Raw genomic sequence first — 20,704 nt, forward strand, 5'->3', positions numbered from 1 at the left:
AGTAGAGTCTCACTTATCCAAGCCCCGCTTATCCAAGCTTCTGGATAATCCAAGCCATTTTTGTAGTCAATGTTTGCAATATATCGTGATATTTTGGTGCTAAATTCGTAAATACAATAATTACAACATAACATTACTGCATATTGAACTACTTTTTCTGTCAAATTTGTTGTATAACATGATGTTTTGGTGCTTAATTTGTAAAATCATAACCTAATTTGATGTTTGATAGGCTTTTCCTTAATCCCTCCTTATTATCCAAGATATTCGCTTATCCAAGCTTCTGCCAGCCCGTTTAGCTTGGATAAGTGAGACTCTACTGTACCTGTATTCATCCCACTTTCTCTTTCAAGGCATCATCTCTTTGAAATTATGTCCAGTTTAAGTCCAATGTAGAGAACTATACAAAGGAAGAGAACTGGCATTAAAGTTTCCTACTAAGAGATAGATCTCAAGGCTAGCAGACTGAGTAGATGCAAAGCTTAGCTTGGCCAAAGGCTTACCTGTAAAGGTGGGATGTGTTGTATTTATATTAATGGTTGTTGTTGTTGTTTGCCTTCAAGTCTTCCCTAAGGTGAACCTAACATGGGGTTTCTTGGCAGGATTGTTAGTGAGGACCTGTCTGTATATGTATACAGAGACAAACCCTCACACACAAACAAACAAACACACAATTCTGTTAAAGTATAAATGGAAATATCTTAAGGGTTTCCGGACTAAAAGCTGGATGTCTTTTCTGCTAGTGAACTTTTTGCTTTTAAAACCATCATCATTAAACTATGTAGGGATGGTTATGAATATCTATTAACTGAAAACATTTCATTCACATCAGTTGGATCTGTTATCAACAATTATATCAGGGTTCGTCCCAATTTTACGTAATATTACTCCAGTCCTTATCTTCAACCAATGGCTCAGAGCTGTTTTGTTTTTCAAAATATTTATGCTGAATCACCATAAATGACTTTTCCTAAAAATACATTTTTTACAAATACAGTGTGCCCTCACTACTTCGTGGTTCACTTTTCGCTCCTTCGCTGTTTTGCAGGTTTTCAATTAATACTAATGTACACATTTATTGCGGTATTTTCGCTGTTTTGTGGGTTTTTGCAGTGTGCAAAGGGTTTTGGAAGGGGCAGGAAGGGAGGGGAGGGAAGGGTTGGAAATAAAAAAGGGTTATTTAGCTTCCATTCTTCTCTGTCAGTGTACTGTATATTGTAACTGCTAAAATTAAGTACAGACTGCAATGTAAGTGGCCTGTGGTTTTCTCTCCTCCACACAGAGAATAAATATAGTGCCCCTACTTTGCGGATTTTCACTTATTGCTGGTGGTCCTGGAACGTAACCCCCGTGATAAGTAAGGGAACACTGTACATGTTATACAAATGGCAGTCTCTCTCTTTCTCTTAATTTCTTTAGCCCTCACCCCCTTAATGTTTAGTTTTTATTTGAATCTATTAATTCAAATCCCATTTGCATGAGCAGCAGAAAAGAAGTTTGCTCTGTTTTCTGAACAGCATCCCTTCTGATATTTAAGGATGGGAACTAGATCTGTAGCCACTAGATTCACCAATTCAATTCAGTACATTCAATTACTGAGACAAAATATACATATTCATACATATATACTAATTCATACAGAAAACTGCAGTGGCGACCCCATCTTAAAAGATCCTGAGCCTCCTTCACATAACCCTAAACCATAGTCCAGTATTCTGACCAAACGGACCTACCGAATTTCCTATGGCCACCCCATGAGTTCACACCTATGTGATAATTGAACTTTCCAACTCACAGCTTATTCCCTGAACCACTATGTTACACTAGCTGGATAATGTCTTAACGCTGCAAGTGGTTAGTTCTGCACATCTGCTTGGACCGCCTCCCATGTTTTCTCTAAAGCCCTCTGCATGTGTGTTGGCCTTTAGAAAATTATTCTGGGCAAATGGAGACAAGGCTGCATTACAGACTTCTAAACACATTATATCAGTGAAAGCATAAACTGTGTTCTCAATTTACTTGTAACAAACAAAAGTATGTTGTTGCTTTTTAAAAGAAAACAGAACCAGTGTGTTTGACTGCAGAATGTTCTCCGAGTCTTTTTCTCTCTCGTTTACAGAAACACAATCCACAGTAAAAGCAAAAACAATATAAAATTACCCTTTTCTATCAAACTGAAGCAGGACTTGAGCATGCTTATCCTAGGCATAGGACAAAATGCTTTTAAGGTCAGAATTTTGGACCAGAAATGTAGCTCAGTGTTGTAGCCTGGCAAGCATCAGATGAGCTTTCTGAGTTCTCAGAGGATGAGGGAGGGGATGATGGGTTGCAACCTGTAATTTCCGAGGAATTCGTAGAAAATAGCAGGGGCCTGGAGAGAGATGTTTTGGAATCTCCAGACCGTTCCCAGACAATGGGAGAAAGTGATACCAGTTCCCATGAGAATAGGCCAGACTGGCCTTCGGAGGAGAATGTGGGAGACAAAAGTTTTTCCAAGTTGAGTTGCTTGGAGATTAGGAGACAAAGACAAACTCGTTTTTCTCAGAAGCTTAGAGAAAAGGAGAGAAAAGGCAGGTGTGCAAAGTGATGTCATGGGAGGGATTGAGGCCTTTAAAGTGGTTTCTGGGCTCTCAGGCCTTTAGTGGGAACAACGTTGTAAAAAGGGAAAACAGCGCCTGGTTTCTAGTCCAAAGTTCCTGGTTCCTGTATTTCAAGATTCTTGGTCTGATTTCTGTTTATGACTTCATGTTCTTGGAGGTTTTGCCTTTCTTATGTTCCTGTTTTCATGTTAATGCCCCAAGTCCTGTTTGGAGAGGGGCCGGATATAAATAAAGGCAAGTTTATTATATAACTTTTTAACAATACCCTGCTTAAGTATTCTTTTGCTTTGTGTTAACTCCAGTCTCTGTGGATTGCTTTTTGATGCCTTAGTTCAAAAGCTGGTGAACTCTTGCTCTCGTTGGGAATTACTTTTTGTACTTTTGCTGCTTCTTTTTTCACTGGCTTTTTCCCTTTTATACTTACTATACGGTTTATTTATTGAATTATCGGAACATTGTGTACTGTAGGGTGAAAAGGTGTTCCAGGACTCTGCCTCCCAATAACAAACACTTTGAAGGCACTTTTCCTACAAATATGTAAAAATATAGTGAAGAAAATGTCTAAATGTCTTCAGAATATCTCATCAGTCTTAAGGAATACTTAGAGGGGCCAGAAATTAATCTATCTATCTAAAAAAAGTGAAAATATATATGTTTGTGTGTATGATCCAAGATGGCTCCTCTGTGTCTAGATGGATTTTGGCCAGACTTGATACACATACCCATCATGATCCAACTTAAAATGCTGTTTGGGGGGGGGGGGGGAATTTAGATCCCACCCACGATGGATCTGAACCAAAATTGGTACACAGACCCATCTGCACCCAGTAGGACTCAAAACATGAGCAATCAGAAAACATTGTGCACATGTTCCAACTTCTCTTTAGCATATGTTTTCTGCTAAAAAGAGAAAGAAAATGTCTGGTGCTGAAACACATGAGAAAAACAAGCGGAAGACACTCTGTGTTTGAGGCAGCATGGTTGCAGATAACATCTGGATGACACAGATTGGCAGAATCCGATCGAGAGATCACTTCCACAAACAGAGCAGCTGCTGTTCACACCACAAAAATCAGCTGTATCACATCTGTAAACCTCAGAGGAGTAGCTTCACTGCAAAAGATGCTTTATTTGTTTATAAAGAATTAATCGCACACACAAATTCGAATACTTAGAATAAAACAAGACCTAAAATTAAGCAATGGCACCAGGTTCCTCAGAATAGTTTCACAGTATCTGAATCCATTACTAGGCGCCACCATGGCAACAAACAAGAGATAAAAGCAGAATTATAAAAGGAATCATCGAGGCAGAACAAGCCTATAAAAGAGCTATATTGTCTGTAAACCACTTTGGGAAAAAGTGAGTATTTTAATATACACACATATAGGCCTAGAAGATTTAGTCAAAGAAATTAACCCAATTGGCTTATCTGTGGGTTGGTGTGACCCGTCCCCTTCTCTGAGTAGACTGGCAAAAGGCAAGAACATTGTTAATCTCTGGAGAACCCAAAAAAAGCACACTCCTCTATGCTTTTTACTTTCCACAGAACCACTCATGACTTATCCATGGGCCATATCAAAATCCATTATTTTGACCCCCAAACCTGCTCTCAACTTATACATGAGGTCGACTTATACATGAGTATACATGAGTATAGATGTGAGTTGTCTGGATCAGACTCTGTAAAGGCAAGCTACTGGACCATTTCTGCATTAGACTGAGTTAATCCTATTGATTTACGTGGTTCAGAGCCCAGTTTGAGTGGTCTGTGAATTACTCTATGAAGTAATCATTCTCACTTCCAGACTCTTTGCATAAGAAAAGCACCTTAAAATCATAAGTTAAAGTATTCGACCAATTTCCTGCAAACTCTACAGTGTCAATCAAAGATCTGTTTTGGCCAAATGGAAACTTTGCAAGTCATTCATAGACCAAACAGGTTGCCAACATGTCAGATCAAATAGATATCAAATATATTATTCTTGTCGATGCATTCAGAGAGAAAAAATAATAAACATCAGATACAATTAAAGGAGTAGGGAACTGAGGCCGGTATGTTTTTTTCTTCTAATAATCGGAAAAATGATATATCCAAATGGATAGCATGATCTAAGAAATATTTTCAGAGCTAGAAATTACCCTTTTGAGCTAAAAATTGGCAGAGGCTGCTTTGCTTTTGACAGTAAATAGCAAATGTATTTTTGGAACAAAGTGATACGTTTAAAATATTTATTCTACTGTTAAACCTTCAAAATGCCTAAAAACAGAATGAATGCAAAACATTCACATGGTATGTTACATCAAGACATTCAGCCATGTGTCGGGTTTTTCTGTTTTATTTGTCTCTCTGAGCGACCGTTCATGCAGCAAGGAAAGAAGTGGCTGGTTTCTATTCTGCATTGAAAAACTTGTTTTTATGCATATTTTCTTGGAAGTAAGTTATTCTTACAAGAAACTCTAATGTGAAATGGTGGACATTTCTGGGCTGTTCTCCAGGATAATGTGAAGTGGAATAATGGAATTTTCAAAATTAGATTTAAAAACTGAAAATGTATAGCACCATATATGTGCGGTGTGTGTGTATGTGTGTGTGTGTGTGTGTATATGTATGTATGTATGTGTGTGTGTGTGTGTGTGTATATATATATATATATATATATATGACTCCATCACACTAGAACATCAGACAAGAGTTCTTTCTCCCACCCTGGACATTATTCCACAGATATATAAACCCCACTTGCCTTGTTTTCAACAGACCTCACAACCTCTGAGGATGCCTGCCATAGATGTGGGCAAAACATCAGGAGAGAATGCTTCTGGAACATAGCGAGACAGCCTGGAAAACTCACAACAACCCAGTGATTCTGACCATGAAAGCTTTCAACAACATATAAAATTAAATATATATTATCTTATTTTAAAAGAAGGATTCCTGCTGAATACACTTAGCTCAATCCAGATAAGGATGAGTTGTGTCAAGGTTTTGTTTGATTAATTTGAATATTAGAATTTGTACAAAAATCCCAGGAAAAATCAAGTATATGGGAAAAGCATGAATCTTTTATTGATAGGTTTGGTACTTTAAAACATAAAAATGGCCTATTGCTGCCTCCTTCTGGCAATGGAGCAACATGACTTGTATCCAAAAACACTATACTTTCAACAAAACCTTATCTTGCAAACCTTTTTTTACTTTCCTAATAGGGATTAAATATGAGTTGGCTTAAAATGTAATCCAAGTGAAAATAGAGGACTATATTGAAGTAATCTGGGGTACAAGTAATCACAGTTGTATGTGCTGTCAAAGGCTTTCATGGCCGGGATCACAGAGTTGTTGTATGTTTTCCGGGTTGTATGGCCATGTTGCAGAAGTATTCTCTCCTGACATTTCACCCACATCTATGGCAGGCATCCTCAGAGGTTTTGAGTTATGGAGAAACTAAGCAAGGAAGGTTTATATATCTGTGGAAAGTCCAGGGTGGGGTCCCACGGGGGTCGGTACTGTCCGCCATGCTGTTTAACATTTACATGAAGCTGCATCTGGAGTTTCGGGGTTCGGTGTCACCTGTATGCAGATGATGTCCAGCTCTCTCACTCCTTCTCACCTGTCACTAAGGAGGCTGTCCAGGTCCTGAACTGGTGCTTGGCTGCTGTGTCAGACTGGATGAGGGTGAACAAATTGAAATTGAATCCACCTGGTTTGAACAGTTAAAAAGTTAAAAAAGTACTGCCAGGACTTTGCCAACTTTAGTGTCCCAAACTATTTTTCATCCTTTAGCCATCCTTTAGGCCTCAAGGAAGACCATAGCTCCACCACCAGGGTTGGTGGCAAACAAGGTGCTTTCCTCCATGACCAATCCTGGTTTCCTCTTGGTATAGTAAGCCTCTTTCACGTTTGCGAGGAATGTCTCCAGTTTGTCCATAGGAACCATTGACACGGTGCAGCCACCCCATCCTGCCCCAGTGAGGCGCGATCCAACTGCTCCAGATTGCCTAGAAGAACCAGAAAGAGGGAACAGTCTTGAAGCCACAAATCAAAGTCGCTTGCAGCATGCCTGCCAGAGGATATTGGGTATATCAAAAACTAAAAAGTTGGGATTGGAAATGGAGAAGAAGAGGTTTGACCCAACCCTGAATAGCTTTTGATCTAGCTCCCAAACATTTGGCTGAACAAGCCAAATATAATGTGTTGTCAAAGGCTTTCATGGCCGGAATCACTGGGCTGCTGTGAATCTTCTGGACTGTATAACCAATGTTTTGCCTGCATCCTCAGAGATTGTGAGGTCTGTTGGAAACTAGTCAAATGGGGTTTATATATCTGTGGAATGTTCAAGGTGGGAGAAAGAACTCTTGCCTTTTGGAGGCAAGTGTGAATGTTTCAGTTGGCAACCTTGATTAGCATTGAATAGCCTGGCAGCTTCAAAGCCTGGCTGTTTACTGCCTGGGGGATCCTTTCTTGGGAGGTGTTAGCTGGCCCTGATTGTTTCACGTCTGGAATTCCCCTGTTTTTAGAGTGTTGTTTTTTATTTACTGTCCTGATCTTAGAGGTTTTTTTAATACTGGGAGCCAGATTTTGTTCATGTTCATGCAATTTCATTTTCAAGCAATTCCATTTTCTGCAGTTTTGCAAACTTACAGGCAGATGTCCACCAGCTGGTCCAGTTCGGGACAGCTGCACTCGTACAAGTCTCTGCAGCTGGAGTGGCTTTGGTTCATTGAATCTCCCAACAACTGGACTGCATCATCAGGTACCTCCATACACGTCTTTTTGAACTCCAGCACCCTGGCAGCTTCGCTGTACACATGCTTTGCACGCTGGTATAACTTAAAGGTGGTCACTGGATTTGAAAAGCAGAGAAGAAGACAAATTGTGACAGGATATTTATAACTATCAGATGTGACTGTGTAGCTTCTAAAGCACATGTGTCAAGGCCCATGGCCAAATTCAGCCCACCGTGTCATTTTATGTGACCCTCTAGGTGCTGGACTACAACCCATCTTCCTCCTCATTAGACATCGTGACTAGAGCTGATGGGAGTTGTGATACAGTCACATCTGGAAGGCTGCAATTAGTTAGGAGAGGGTGGTTTAGTCTTAGAGACAAAGCTTGTGGATAGGATGTCAGGCTTTAAAATTCCCTTTAAGTTTTCCCTAACCTCAGAGTCACAAGTACAATTTCCATTATCCCCAGTCTGCATGGCGGTAATCAAAAGTGATGGGAGTTGTCATTCAGTAACATCTGGGGAACCAAACTGGATAAAAACTAAGGAACACTGACTACTGTATAAAAATATATGTATAGTTGGCCTTCTGTATCTTCAGATTCTCTATCTCCATCAATGGGTTCAATGGTCCTTTGGAGACAACCATAAGGCTAGGTTGCTGTGAGTTTTCCGGGCTGTGTGGCCATGTTCCAGAAGCATTCTCTCCTGACATTTTGCCCACATCAATGAGTCTGACACCCTTGTCCTAGAGAAACTTGGTGATCCCCCTTTCCCAACATCTACAATATTTGTGTTTTTGTCTGTTGTAGCCATTTTAACATTAGTATATAAATAATATAATCAATCCATACAGGAATGCAAGGAGCAGCTTTGGTGCACAACCTAGGGCTATTTCTGCATTAAACAAAGCAAGGTGGCACTGCTAAGTCATTGGTGGAGGAGATAATCTCAGAAGGCAGAGGTTTCCTTCTGAAGATCCTTGTTTACTGCAGGGCAGTTTTAAAATATGCATTTATTTTGGACATATCTATAGTTGCGTGAGAGCTTGCCATCACTCACACTTCTTCTAAATCATCACTGAACAGTAGTAACCCAGAGAAGGAACTGAAACATGTCTGGATTCAATTTGGAGGTAAACATCTTGCCAAAAGCTGAGATTGATTCAGAGACCACCCTTCAGTAAAGCAAAGCTTCACTGGCCAAAGTACCTTAAAGCACTTCGTGGTTCTCTCAAGTTCATCATGTTGCACATTGGCTCTGAGGGCCATCCTTTTCACGCTCCAACCATGATGTGCTAAACAACACCGTCATGTTGCAGAATGTCCTACAAACTCCGCATTTGGATTTGCCTCTAAGATGGCTTAATCCTTTCAAAGCAATTATTGTATCCAAAATGACAGAAAACAGGGTCGCATTGTTGTTTTCCTAGTCTCTTTTTCGAGCAACTGTTTGCCAAGCAAATGTGAGTTGAGAAAATTTAATTAAAGGGGTCTGACCTTCTTGCCAGGAATTTTGGGAGAAAACTGCAAATTCTAACACATAATGGTGATAGGAAGTATCAGCATCGTCCCATGGGAAATTAAATTTACTAGTAATGCGTGAAATAATGTTATGGGTTCCAGGTCACATTCCATGCATCTATGAAATATCTAGAATCAGTTTTTCCCTTCTGAAGAAACAGCTGGGATGGTCACTCTTGAAAAAAAAAACCCATAATATATTTGGCTTACGTCACATTGCTAAATGTAAATGTAAAAAGCTATTAGCATTGTGGCATGGGTTTTTTACTTCCAATTTTAATAAACTAAACTATTCCACCAGTAGTCATTAAGTGTTCGCTTACCATCTTGGGTGTTCTGGCTGAGGATCTCACTGCGAAGCTCTTTGGGGCTAATTCCCAGGTTTTCTCCAATTTCCTCGATGCTATAAGGCTCAGGGTGAAGCACCTCCTCAACCACTTCCAGCATTTCCTCTAAGCTCCGTTTGAGTTTGATCTGTACGTCCTGGAGCTTTTGCGTTGCCTTCCAGTCTAGGCCTCTGGACTTTGCTAAAAGCTGCAACGATAAGCAATGTGTACACATTTTTGGATGTGAAGGCAAGGCCATGTGTTTCATTAAACCGAGGAAACCTCAAAGCTACTTTCCAATAAAAGAGCTCAGAGAGCATTAAGGATGAAAAGGATTTTTTGCATATGTTACTTGACAGCAACATGAAACTACGTAACTACGTAACTGTTGGAAAAGGTAAACTCCCCAGTTATATTACACTTTGAAATCTTGCAAAAATTGCGTAAAAAACATATTGTATACATTTGAGACAATTCCCACCAGTAAGCTAAATAGATGAGTGGTTTGCTATAAGACCTATTCAGGTAATTGAGTTGATGTGAGTTGGCCATGTTGCAGAAGCATTCTCTCTTGACGTTTTGCCTGCATCTAGGCAGGCATTCTCAGAGGCGGTGAGGTATATTGGAAACTAGGCTAGTGAGGTTTATATATTCAGGGTGGGAGAAGCGTCAAGAGAGAATGCTTCTGGAACATGGCCATACAGCCCAGAAAACTCACAGCAACCCAGTGATTCTGGCAATGAAAGCCTTCAACAACATATTCAGGTAATATTTAGATGTATCATTTCCACATGATTTCAGCCAGAACATGTCTTTTTATAACTGAGAGACAGATTTTGACTTCAATTACTTCATACCCCAGAATCTGTCAAAGTGATGAATGTGTGTGTTCTGCTGAAGACAATATTTTGCACCAAAATAAAAGTGCAATAGAGGAAGAAGAGAAAGTTGGCTAACAGAATGGGCATATAGCGGTATCACATTTGTTTTACTGACAAAACATGGGGGAGAGGTAAAAATAAAACTTGTATGGCCTTTCTAGGTGTTGTAGGACTGCAGCTTCAATGACCCTTCCCCAACAACGGCTGGGACTTCCAATTCAAGTGAAAATATACACACTTGAAGCCCCAGATCCCATCCATTATGGGCAAATGGCTGGAGTCCTGACCCTGATGAGAGAAACATGCCCTTTGAGGCAGCACCTCAAAATAAGGCAACAACTGGTAGAGTGGAAGGGGTTACAAGTCAGCACATATTTGGGGGATGATTTCATTAGACGTTGATGAAAGCCATACAGTACCTTTGTGGCCAGACGACACTCCATCACCCTTATATTGAAATGAGAAGTTGCTGCCTTGTTCATTTCCATGCAACTGTTTGCAATAACAAAAGCAACTCCCTCTGGAAGCTTCACGTCTGTTGCCCTCAGAGGATTGAACTCTATCAGCTTGGCCTAGAAAGAAAAGCATACAGTCAAGAGTAATTTCAATTTGGAGCCAGCTCCATATTTAAGAGCAACCAATCAAGCACTATTTACTTCTGGACATCTTGTCTCTTTGTCTTAGGAACTGAAGTAGACTTAGGCACCAGGTAATCTAATCTGCGCATTATAACAACCAATGCCACGCAACAGTAACAAAAAAATTGTGGTTTTGTTACTTTCAGTGAAATGTTTTGTGTGTATTTTTGGCTGTATCCACTTCCTTTGACACTAACCTCTCACCATTAACTGTATTATCTTGAGATAACGGGAGTGGTACGTACCGTTCCTTTCTCTGCAAGAAAACAGATGGATTGGTCCATGCCTCCTCCTTGTGTGCCAATATAGTGTTCACTCTTGCTGCAAAGTTCAGCCAATTCCACCTAAGGAAACACAGAATTCAGCACACAAAGAAAGACTTGGGCCTCTTTCTCTGTTTTCCTCTGATACATGCCAGGAGTTCTTTAATTGCAAAGACGGAATGGTTTTGGAGTTCTGTGGTCTTTAATCTTTGAAACAGGCAGAGGAGACGGCATAGTTCTTGACAAAAAAAAATGCTTCCCAAGTTACCATAAGGACGACGTTATTATTTTTTGTACCTTTGGAAGGGTCTTGCCATTTGCCATGAGAGTCACAAGTCCTGCACAGCAAACCAAAGCACTGGAGCTGGAGAGGCCAGAACTTGGGGGAATCGTGCCTTCTATAAGGCAGTTCATTCCGCTTGGGCTGTCGAGATTGAAATGATCCTATAAACCATAGAAAAACAGCATCAAAGACATTATCAGATCTAACAGCAACACAGTAGGCTAGGATTTACCCATAATGGTCATGTTCTGTGCTTCAGAAAGAGTAATGCTTGAAAGCCAGTTCCCAGAACCACTGATTATAACCCAACCAAAAAATGGATGTCTACCATAGATGTTGGAGAAATGTCAAGAGAGAATGCTTCTGGAACATGGCCATACAGCCCTGAAAACTCACAACCCAGTGACTCTGGCTAGGAAAGCCTTTGACAACAAATTGAACAAAAAAAAAACCCCAACAATTTATTGGTGTCTTGTTTTTTAGGCCTGTTCCTGGGGTTCTTTGGCATACTGGTCCAGAAAATTGCATTGCATAGATTGCACCAGTTCTAGTTCCTTAGATATGGTTATCATGGTTTTCTATGGGCAGATGGCAACTGATAGAGGGCATATGTTCTGCATCTCAAAAACTAGAGATGATAGGGGAAAACTGGTGCCATTTTTGGAATCAGAAGATCAAATAGAAGATCATTGTTTTTAATTTGATGTTTTAATTCTGTGTTGTGTTTTTTTGCCTATTGTGTATATTTTATTATTGGTTTTGTTGTTGTCCTTTGATGTTTCATATTTTATCATTGCTTGTATTTTGATTTTGCTGTAAGCCGTCCCAAGTCCCCTTCGGGGGAGATGGAGGAGGGATATAAATAAACTTATTATTATTATTATTATTATTATTATTATTATTATTATTATTAAATATACTCGGAAGCAGGCCTAATATGTGTGTGGGCACCAAATGTGTATTGGTCAGCGCATCAGAGTTGAAGTCTGCCTTCACCCTTGAACCGACACATAGAGAGACATAGCTTACCTCCAGTTTTTGAAAAGACCTTTTCTAGACCTAAAATGGCCCAGAGCATTGGGGGCATTAGGGACGGTTTTTCTTTATTTTTGGAAGGTTCTTAAGACCACAAAACAATTCAAGGAGCCAAACGTATCCCCAACCCTAAAGAAAGGTGCTGTCCAAATCATGGTGGATAAATAACAGTGTGTGCTAACCATCAAAAGATGCCATGTCATAAGCAGCTCAAAAAGCGTGGAACTAAGCCAAACATTAATATGAATAACATTTTAACATGGTAATCTTGGAATAATATTTTGTTAAGATTGCTCATAGAAGAGCACTTTTAAAATGGATTCTCTCATGCACCTTGCCTGGGGGGTAAAGGCCTGGCAGATGGCACAGGCCCGAGCAACATGTCCCTCCCCAGGCGTAATAAACACAGCGAATAGAGTCAGGAATAGAAAAAGACAACAAGAACAAAGTCCAGTGCAGTCAGAAGCTGTTAGAGAAAAAGTAAAAAAAGGTACAACCTGAAGGTTCCTAACTGCAGTCAGCACGGAAAAGGAGAACTGAGGCTGTAGCCTCGCCTTTGGGCATATAAACTCTCTGGAAGAGTAGGCAGGGTTACCATTCAAATGTTTCAATAGAAAAGATCTAGAAGGTTCCGAACTGCACTGCACACGCACAAAGTAAACCCATATGTGCAATTTCACAGACACCACGAAGAAGAATCACATTGAACATATTTACCTCAATTCCTTTGAATCCGCATAAGAAGTAGTTGTGCCACAATGGTTTTGTTTGATTAATCTGAATGTTATCAACATTTGTGCTAAAATCCCTGGGGGAAAAAATCATACATATGAAGTCTTTTAATGCTTTGAAGCATAAAAACGGCTTACTGCTGCCTCCTCCTGACAAAGGAGTAACACAACAAGTCTCCAACAATGTAGTATAGGTTGTTGTGTGTTTTTCGGACTGTATGGCCATGTTCCAGAAGTATTCTTTCCTGAAGTTTCGCCCACATCTACCTCACAACCTCTGAGGATGCCTGCCATAGATGTGGGTGAAACGTCAGGAGAGAATGCTTCTGCAACATGGCCATACAGCCCAAAAAACACACAACAAGCCTGTGATTCCGGCCATGAAAGCCTTTGACAACGTAGTATACTTTCCACAAAATATTCTTTTACACATCCAGCCTAATTTCTTAATATTGATTAAAAATTATGTATGTGAATTTGGATTTTAAAGCCTGAATATCTTAAAGGAACCAGACCTTGTCCGGTTTTGGGAGCTAAGCAAGGTCAGCTCTGGTTAGTTGAATCACAGAAACATAGAATCCTAGAGTTGGCCATCCAGTCCAACCCCCTGCCAAGAAGCAGGAAATTTGCATTCAAAGCACCCCCAAAAGATCGCCATCCAGTCTCTGCTTAAATGCCTCCAAAGTAGGAGCCTCCACCACACTCCAGGGCAGAGAGTTCCACTGCTGAACAGCTCTCGCAGTTAGGAAGTTCTTCTTAATGTTCAGGTGGAATCTCCTTTCCTGTGGTTTGAAGCCAACGTTCTGCTTCCTAGTCTCCAGAGCAGCAGAAAACAAGCTTGCTCCCTCCTCCCTATGACTTCCCCTCACATATTTATACATGGCCCTCATCATGTCTCCTCTCAGCTTTCTCTTATACAGGCTAAACATGCCCAGTTCTTTAAGCCGCTCCTCATAGGCCTTGTTCTCTAGACCCTTGATCATTTTAGTCGCTCTCCTCTGGACACATTCCATCTTATCAACACCTCCCTTAAATTGCGACGCCCAGAATTGGACACAGTACTTGGATGGGAGATGACTATAAATGAATAGCAAGTGCCGTAGGCTGAATTTCAGACCCCTTCTACACTGTCGTATAAAATCCAGATTATCTGCTTTGAACTGGATTATATGGCAATGTAGATTCATATAATCCAGTTAAAAGCAAATCATGTGGATTATCTGCTTTGATAATCTGGATTATATGGCAGACTAGAAGTGGACTGAGTATTTCTTACATTAAGAAAACCCTGTGAAATTCATGAGTCAATGTACCATTTGAAGGCACACACACACACAAACACTTCTATTTTTATCAATATTTTAATGTTTTAATTGCCCCTGGTGGTGGAGCAGTGTGTTAAAGCGCTGAGCTGCTGAACTTGCAGACCGAAAGGTCCGAGGTTCAAATCCCGGGAGCGGAATGAGCGCCTGCTGTTAGCCCCAGCTCCTGCCAACCTAGCAGTTCGAAAACATGCCAATGTGAGTGGATCAATAGGTACCACTCTGGCGGGAAGGTAACGGCGCTCCATGCAGTCATGCTGGCCACATGACCTTGGAGGTGTCTACGGACAATGCTGGCTCTTCGGCTTAGAAATGGAGATGAGTACCAACCCCCAGAGTCGGACACGACTGGACTTAACGTCAGGGGAAAACCTTTACCTTTACCTTAATTGCTACTTAACATATTGTTTGAAATAAATGCTTTTGATATTATTATTTGTTTCACTTTTTCACTTGAGAACCTGTTGTTTTAGTTAGTTTCTCTATCCTCAAAAATATGGACCAACTATACCATGATATCCTGACACCCTGAGGACCAAAACAGGCTCAGGATCCTGAAAATAGTGCAAAACCCCAAATGGAGAAAATGTATAAATAAGAATTCTGGAAAGGGGAAAATAACATTCAGGCACGACCGAAGGTCTCCACATAGCTCGAGACAGATTTTCCATGGATTCCTAAGCCTTCTTTGGATAATATTGAGAAACAATACCACAAAAAGGAGATGTTGCTCTTAACAGAAACCAATGTTTGTGCTCGGAGTTGTTATTGTTTGCCGCAGAAAGTAAACTTGCAATTGTCTGCTTCCTCATCGCCCCGAAATAAACAGAGATTGTGTTTCTTCGGTGCGCGTCTTTTCAAAGCTCGAAACCCAAACAATAAACAACATGAGGATGATTACATAGTATCACTTCTTGCTCCATGGTGTAAAATGTTACGATTTATATGTGCAAACCGCTGACGGGTTTTCTGTTGTTGTGGCAAATATCTCAAACCAAAAGACTGAAAGAAAAGTTGGCTTCTAAAACGACACATTCATTGCAGACATCCGTCCTCACATGCCTCCCAAAAGAAGGAGACAGACAGTCTATTTGTGCAAAATAAAGGAGTTGCTGGGGGGAAAGAACATTTTGCAAAGGTTGCAAAAACCTGACACTTTCATACTGTCCTGGAAAACGTCATGACATTATGACAGACCTTTTGAAAACAGACTCGTTCTTTTGGGTTCAGATCATGGGAACCAGTGTGATAAAATAAAAAACTCTCTATTATATTAATTGTATCTTCTCACTTTGTCTCTTGATCTTCATATCTTCTTTTCCTGTTCTTCTTCATTGGAAGATGATCTTAATTATTCTTGGCAAATTGTTTCACTTAATACTTAGCTTTAATTATTTATTATTATCTACACAGAAAATTCTACAGTTTTCCTTAAAACTGTTAGTAGACCAGTATTTACATAAACAAGTCTTTACTGTGCATCATTTTGTCATTATCATGCTCTTTTTGTATAAAATCAGACTTATATATATATATAGACCATCCCAAAATTCTTTCACAAATTTTCATTAAAAGCTTAATTCCCATGCCTCGGATATTGTATATAATGTATACACACATACATTACACACAACATTTCACTTAATATTGTAATTTTTTATAATCCATTTTTAAAAGCTTTCCAAAATAGCTCCTTTAGACCAGTTTTCTCAATCTTCTCTTTCTAGTTTTGTTCCCACTGGCCATTCAAAATTTGCCTCCAACATCTCACTCAGTTGTTTCTCCAACACTGCTTCCTGTTTTCCATGTTCTGCAATTTAAATCCATATATTTCGCAGATTTTGGACATTTTCATAGGCACCTCTCCATCCTAACTGAGGGCTTCTGTAGATGAACTGATTGCTGTTTTAGCTGTATATTACCTTGTCAGAACTGAAAATCCCACCAGAATTATCAAATAATGACGACGACAACAACAACAAAGCCTATAGAGGAGTAATTATTCATACAGTGTCTGTAAAACCTACATGTAATATAAATATTAATTAATAAAGAGACTTACGCATACAAGTCGTTTGCATTGGCCAAATGGATGACAGGAGTGTTCAGAGGTTCGGCTGCAATAAGTATATCTTGGTCTATGGCCATTGGGAGTACAGCATACCCACAGTAATCTATATGTTCTCCTACCAAACAAGACAGAATGTTAGTGAGATCTTTGAACAATCCAGAAATCAATCATTTCCACGGCAGCTAAATTGGTGTCAAAGTGCATTAATTCCAAAATGTAGATGCCCCCTTAGATCATGGTGACTGAAGGGTAGTGAAAGCTAGTCCAGAATGACTTTGCCAAGCACTCATTTAGATGGAGGCTCTCTTAAGTCAGCCATTCGGCTCAGACAGGTGATTTGTCATGAAATCCCCAATTTAATTTATCACTTAACTTGCCTTTCTTTCTTTTTCTTACTGCCAAGGAGATGGAGAGACCCTCTGCCTCATTAAATGGACAGAAATAAAAGTTGTTCAACCTACAACAGCTAAGTAAGTATCTTGGACCAATCCTGCATAAGGACAACGTGAGTTAAATATCTCTATACCTCTCTCAATCTCCAGACATTCCAACATCTCTTGACATTGTGGAAATCATGTGGATTCATGCGTATGATTCACAGAAGTAATATTACTCCACATTACCTATTAAGTTGACTCTCCCAGGTGCTCGAGCATAAAACTTGGGAGTGGATTTAAATTTAGAGATGAACTTCTTCTTCAGCTTCAGCAGTCTGAAAAGCAAGGGAAGATGTTTAAGGTTTAGATGACTGTACATATGTGAAGTGGTGAGATCTGAGCAATGTAGAGTCTTAGGACACACGTGGCAGGGAATGACTCACATAATTACATTGGCTGTTTCCCAAGATACTGAGAAGTATAATAGAGCTGAACTGATCATACAGCTCTCTCTCTCCCCCTTTCTCTCTCTCTCTCTCTCTATATATATATATATATATAGAGAGAGAGAGAGAGAGAGTGCCACATCCATCGTAATTTTCAAAGGGTTGTTGAATCCATGGATGGAAAATCTGTGGCTACAGAGGGCCAAGTAAGTAAGTAAGTAACTTTATTTTTCTACCCCGCCACCATCTCCCGACAGGGACTTGGGGCAGCTAACAAAACAAGTAGAACAGTTAAAACATATTACAATAAATAAAGCACAATAAAATCGACATTATAGAACAATACATTACAATGATCATAAAACTCATTAAAAGCATAAAATGAATAAAGACAAAGTAAAATGGAATGAACCACCAGGTTAATGAAGGGGTGGTGGTATGGAGGGGACATCTGAGCTAAAGGGCCAACTATAATTTCTTTACGTAGTGGTCAGTGATCTTCAACTTTTATCCTATTTGGGTCCCCAGATATTATGGAACAACAACTCCCATCACTTTTGATTATTATCGGGCATGATGGGAATGGCAATCCAACGGCACTTGTGGCTCTGAGGCTGGGGAAAGGTTAAAGAGCATTTTACCCACAAGCCTTGTATCCAAATTCAAATACACCGATTCAACAGAACAAACGGCAACCTTCCAGATGTGACAGTAACACAACTCCCATCAGCTCTAATGATGTTTAATGATGAGGAAGACAGGAGTTGTAGTCCTGCATCTGTAAAGCAACGTAAAGGCATGGAGGGCTGGATTCAGACTGTGGGCCGTGAGTTTGACACACGTGCTAGAGGTCCAAATGGTCCTTTGCCTACCTTCAAGTCCCCTTTCAATTTGTGGTGACCCCATGAATTTAATCTCAAAGTATAAAGTCCCGACATGATTGGATTCTATGTACCTTTGAACTGACTTTTAATACAATATCTTCATGACTTTATATATCACTGTATTATTTGGCTCTTTAATGCAGTTCCGACTCTTTAATGAGCACCTTCAATCTTCCTATGCTTCCTTCCAAAACTAAACACTAACTGACAAATCCTGACTTAGAAACTTAAAGGGACAGCACAGTACATTGAGAGCCTTCTGGTGGCCATGGCAGGGGCTTAGATTGTGCTTGGTGGAAGGGATTTGAACCGGATGTCCCCTGGAGTTTCTGCTATTATTGTTGTTGTTGTTGTTGTTATTTTATTATGACACAGCAAACAAGATCGATATGCTGGATTTCGTATCACAAAATCACAAGTCGAACACTTCCCAAGTGTCTAGGACTGTGTGATGTATTTTCGGATGATGCGTGCAGATCCCAGTAGGGTGGCCTTTTGCAGTTGGCAGATCGTGATTTTGTCAATATCTATTGTTTCCAAATGCCGGCTGAGATCTTTTGGCACGGCACCCAGTGTGCCCATCACTACCGGGACCACCTGTACTGGTTTCTGCCAGTTTTTGCAGTTCAATCTTGAGGTCTTGATAGCGGCTGAGTTTTTCCTGTTGTTTTTCTATTATTATTATTATTATTATTATTATTATTATTATTATTATTATTATTATTGAGCCCCGGTGGCAAAGTGCCTTAAAGCACTGAGCTGCAGACCAAAAGGTCCCAGGTTCAAGCCCCGGGAGCGGCGTGAGTGGCCACTGTTAGCTCCATCTCCTGCCAACCTAGCTGTTCGAAAACATGCCAATGTGAGTAGATCAATAGGTACTGCTCTGGCTGGAAGGTAACGGTGCTCCATGCAATCATGCTGGCCACATGAGGTGTCTATGGACAACGCCGGCTCTTCGGCTTAGAAATGTAGATGAGCACCAACCCCCAGAGTCAGACATGACTGGACAACGTCAGGGGAAACCTTTACCTATTATTATTATTATTATTATTATTATTATTATTATTATTATTATTACAAGGGCTAGATAATAATGATAATGATATTCTTATACCCTGCCCCATCTCCCCGAAGGGACTCGGGGTGGCTTACATGGGGCCAAGCCCGAATAGAACAATAAAAACAAGACAAGAAACTAATAAAACCAATCTGTTGGCAATCTGTTGGGGGTGCTTTGATTGTGCTTTCCCTGCATGGCAGAAGGGATTTGAACTGGATGTCCTCTGGAGTTTCTGCTATTATTATTACAAAGGCTAGATGGCAATCTGTTGGGTGTGCTTCGATTGTTCTTTTCCTGCGAGGCAGAAGGGATTTGAACTGGATGTCCTCTGGAGTTTCTGCTATTATTATTATTATTATTATTATTATTATTATTATTATTATTACAAAGGCTAGATGGCAATCTGTTGGGTGTGCTTCGATTGTTCTTTTCCTGCGAGGCAGAAGGGATTTGAACTGGATGTCCTCTGGAGTTTCTGCTATTATTATTATTATTATTATTATTATTATTATTATTATTACAAAGGCTAGATGGCAATCTGTTGGGTGTGCTTCGATTGTTCTTTTCCTGCGAGGCAGAAGGGATTTGAACTGGATGTCATCTAGAGTTGCTGTTATTATTATTGTTGTTGTTATTATTATTACAAAGGCTGGATGGCCATCTGTTGGGGGTGCTTTGATTGTGCTTTCCCTGCATTGCAGAAGGGAGTTGGACTGGATGGCAGAAGGGGGTCTTCCACTGAAATACTGTTAAGTTTATGTTGGTCCAAAAAGGGCTCCAGGGCTGGGAAAGTCCCAGACTAGAGGATTAAAGGGCAAGGGGGGGGGGGGTGCAGGATGGAGAGGCTCCAGGAGAGCAATGCCCGACCCACCTGGGTTCCTCCTCCAGAGGAATGGGGCGGATGGGGGGCTCCTGGGCAGCCATGCCTCGCTTCTCCAAAGCCAAGCCCCGGGCTTTTCCCGCTCCCTTCCAAGTGGCTGCAAATCAAGCACAGAAGCGTCTTCCTTCCGGATCAGAAAAGGGGGAAGCCAGGCTCCAGCAGTTTCCTCTCTTTCTGTGTGTTTCCCCGCCCCGTTCGATTCATAGGAGGGAAGGACAGCTCAAGGAAACGCCTGCTGCAGGTTGCGATCTTCTCCCTGCTGGACGTGGCATCATTCACACACACAGCATGCTCTTTCACGTGTCATGGCTCCTCCTCCTTTATCATCTTCATCAGAGACTGTTCCCATTTGCAAAGGCTGCTGCTGCTCAATCGTTTAGTCGGCTCCACCTCTGGAATTGTGCATTTAATTGGGCACAATTATCCCCCTATCGCTGTTTCCGTTCGCCTTCCTTTTTTCTTGGGCTACTTCCAGTGTCTCAACAGCCCCCAGATGGCATAGTGGACTAAGTGACTGGAAGGTTGGGTTGCTGACCTGAAAGTTGCCAGGTTCGAATCCCACCTGGGGAGAGTGCGGATGAGCTCCCTCTATCAGCTCCAGCTCCATGCGGGGACATGAGAGAAGCCTCCCACAAGGATGGTAAAAACATCAAAAAT

The 20,704-nt window shown here is 40.6% G+C and overlaps 1 protein-coding gene across 1 annotated transcript; it reads right to left on the reverse strand.

The window, feature by feature from the left end:
• Positions 1–3,709: 3,709 nt before the first annotated feature.
• galk2 (galactokinase 2) lies at positions 3,710–20,418 on the reverse strand. The gene is made up of 10 exons (XM_003227626.4): positions 20,039–20,418; positions 17,024–17,112; positions 16,392–16,515; positions 12,994–13,084; positions 11,256–11,402; positions 10,941–11,039; positions 10,477–10,629; positions 9,174–9,384; positions 7,243–7,444; positions 3,710–6,599 (listed from the first exon to the last, which is right to left on the reverse strand). Exons 1-10 carry the CDS (start codon positions 20,089–20,091, stop codon positions 6,392–6,394), a joined length of 1,377 nt encoding a protein of 458 aa, XP_003227674.2. The 5' UTR covers positions 20,092–20,418; the 3' UTR covers positions 3,710–6,391.
• Positions 20,419–20,704: the final 286 nt, after the last annotated feature.

This window comes from Anolis carolinensis, unplaced genomic scaffold (assembly GCF_035594765.1).
Source record: "Anolis carolinensis isolate JA03-04 unplaced genomic scaffold, rAnoCar3.1.pri scaffold_11, whole genome shotgun sequence".
NCBI classification, from domain to species: Eukaryota; Metazoa; Chordata; class Lepidosauria; order Squamata; family Dactyloidae; genus Anolis; species Anolis carolinensis.

Coding starts and splice junctions, on each gene's coding strand:
- galk2 (XM_003227626.4), bottom strand. CDS start 20,091: ATGGCTGCCCAGGAGCCCCCCATCCGCCCCATTCCTCTGGAGGAGGAA. Junction 11,403..12,993: donor GCGGATTCAAAGGAATTGAG/GTAAATATGTTC, acceptor TATGGTTTATAG/GATCATTTCAATCTCGACAG. Junction 9,385..10,476: donor AGTGTCGTCTGGCCACAAAG/GTACTGTATGGC, acceptor TTATCGTTGCAG/CTTTTAGCAAAGTCCAGAGG.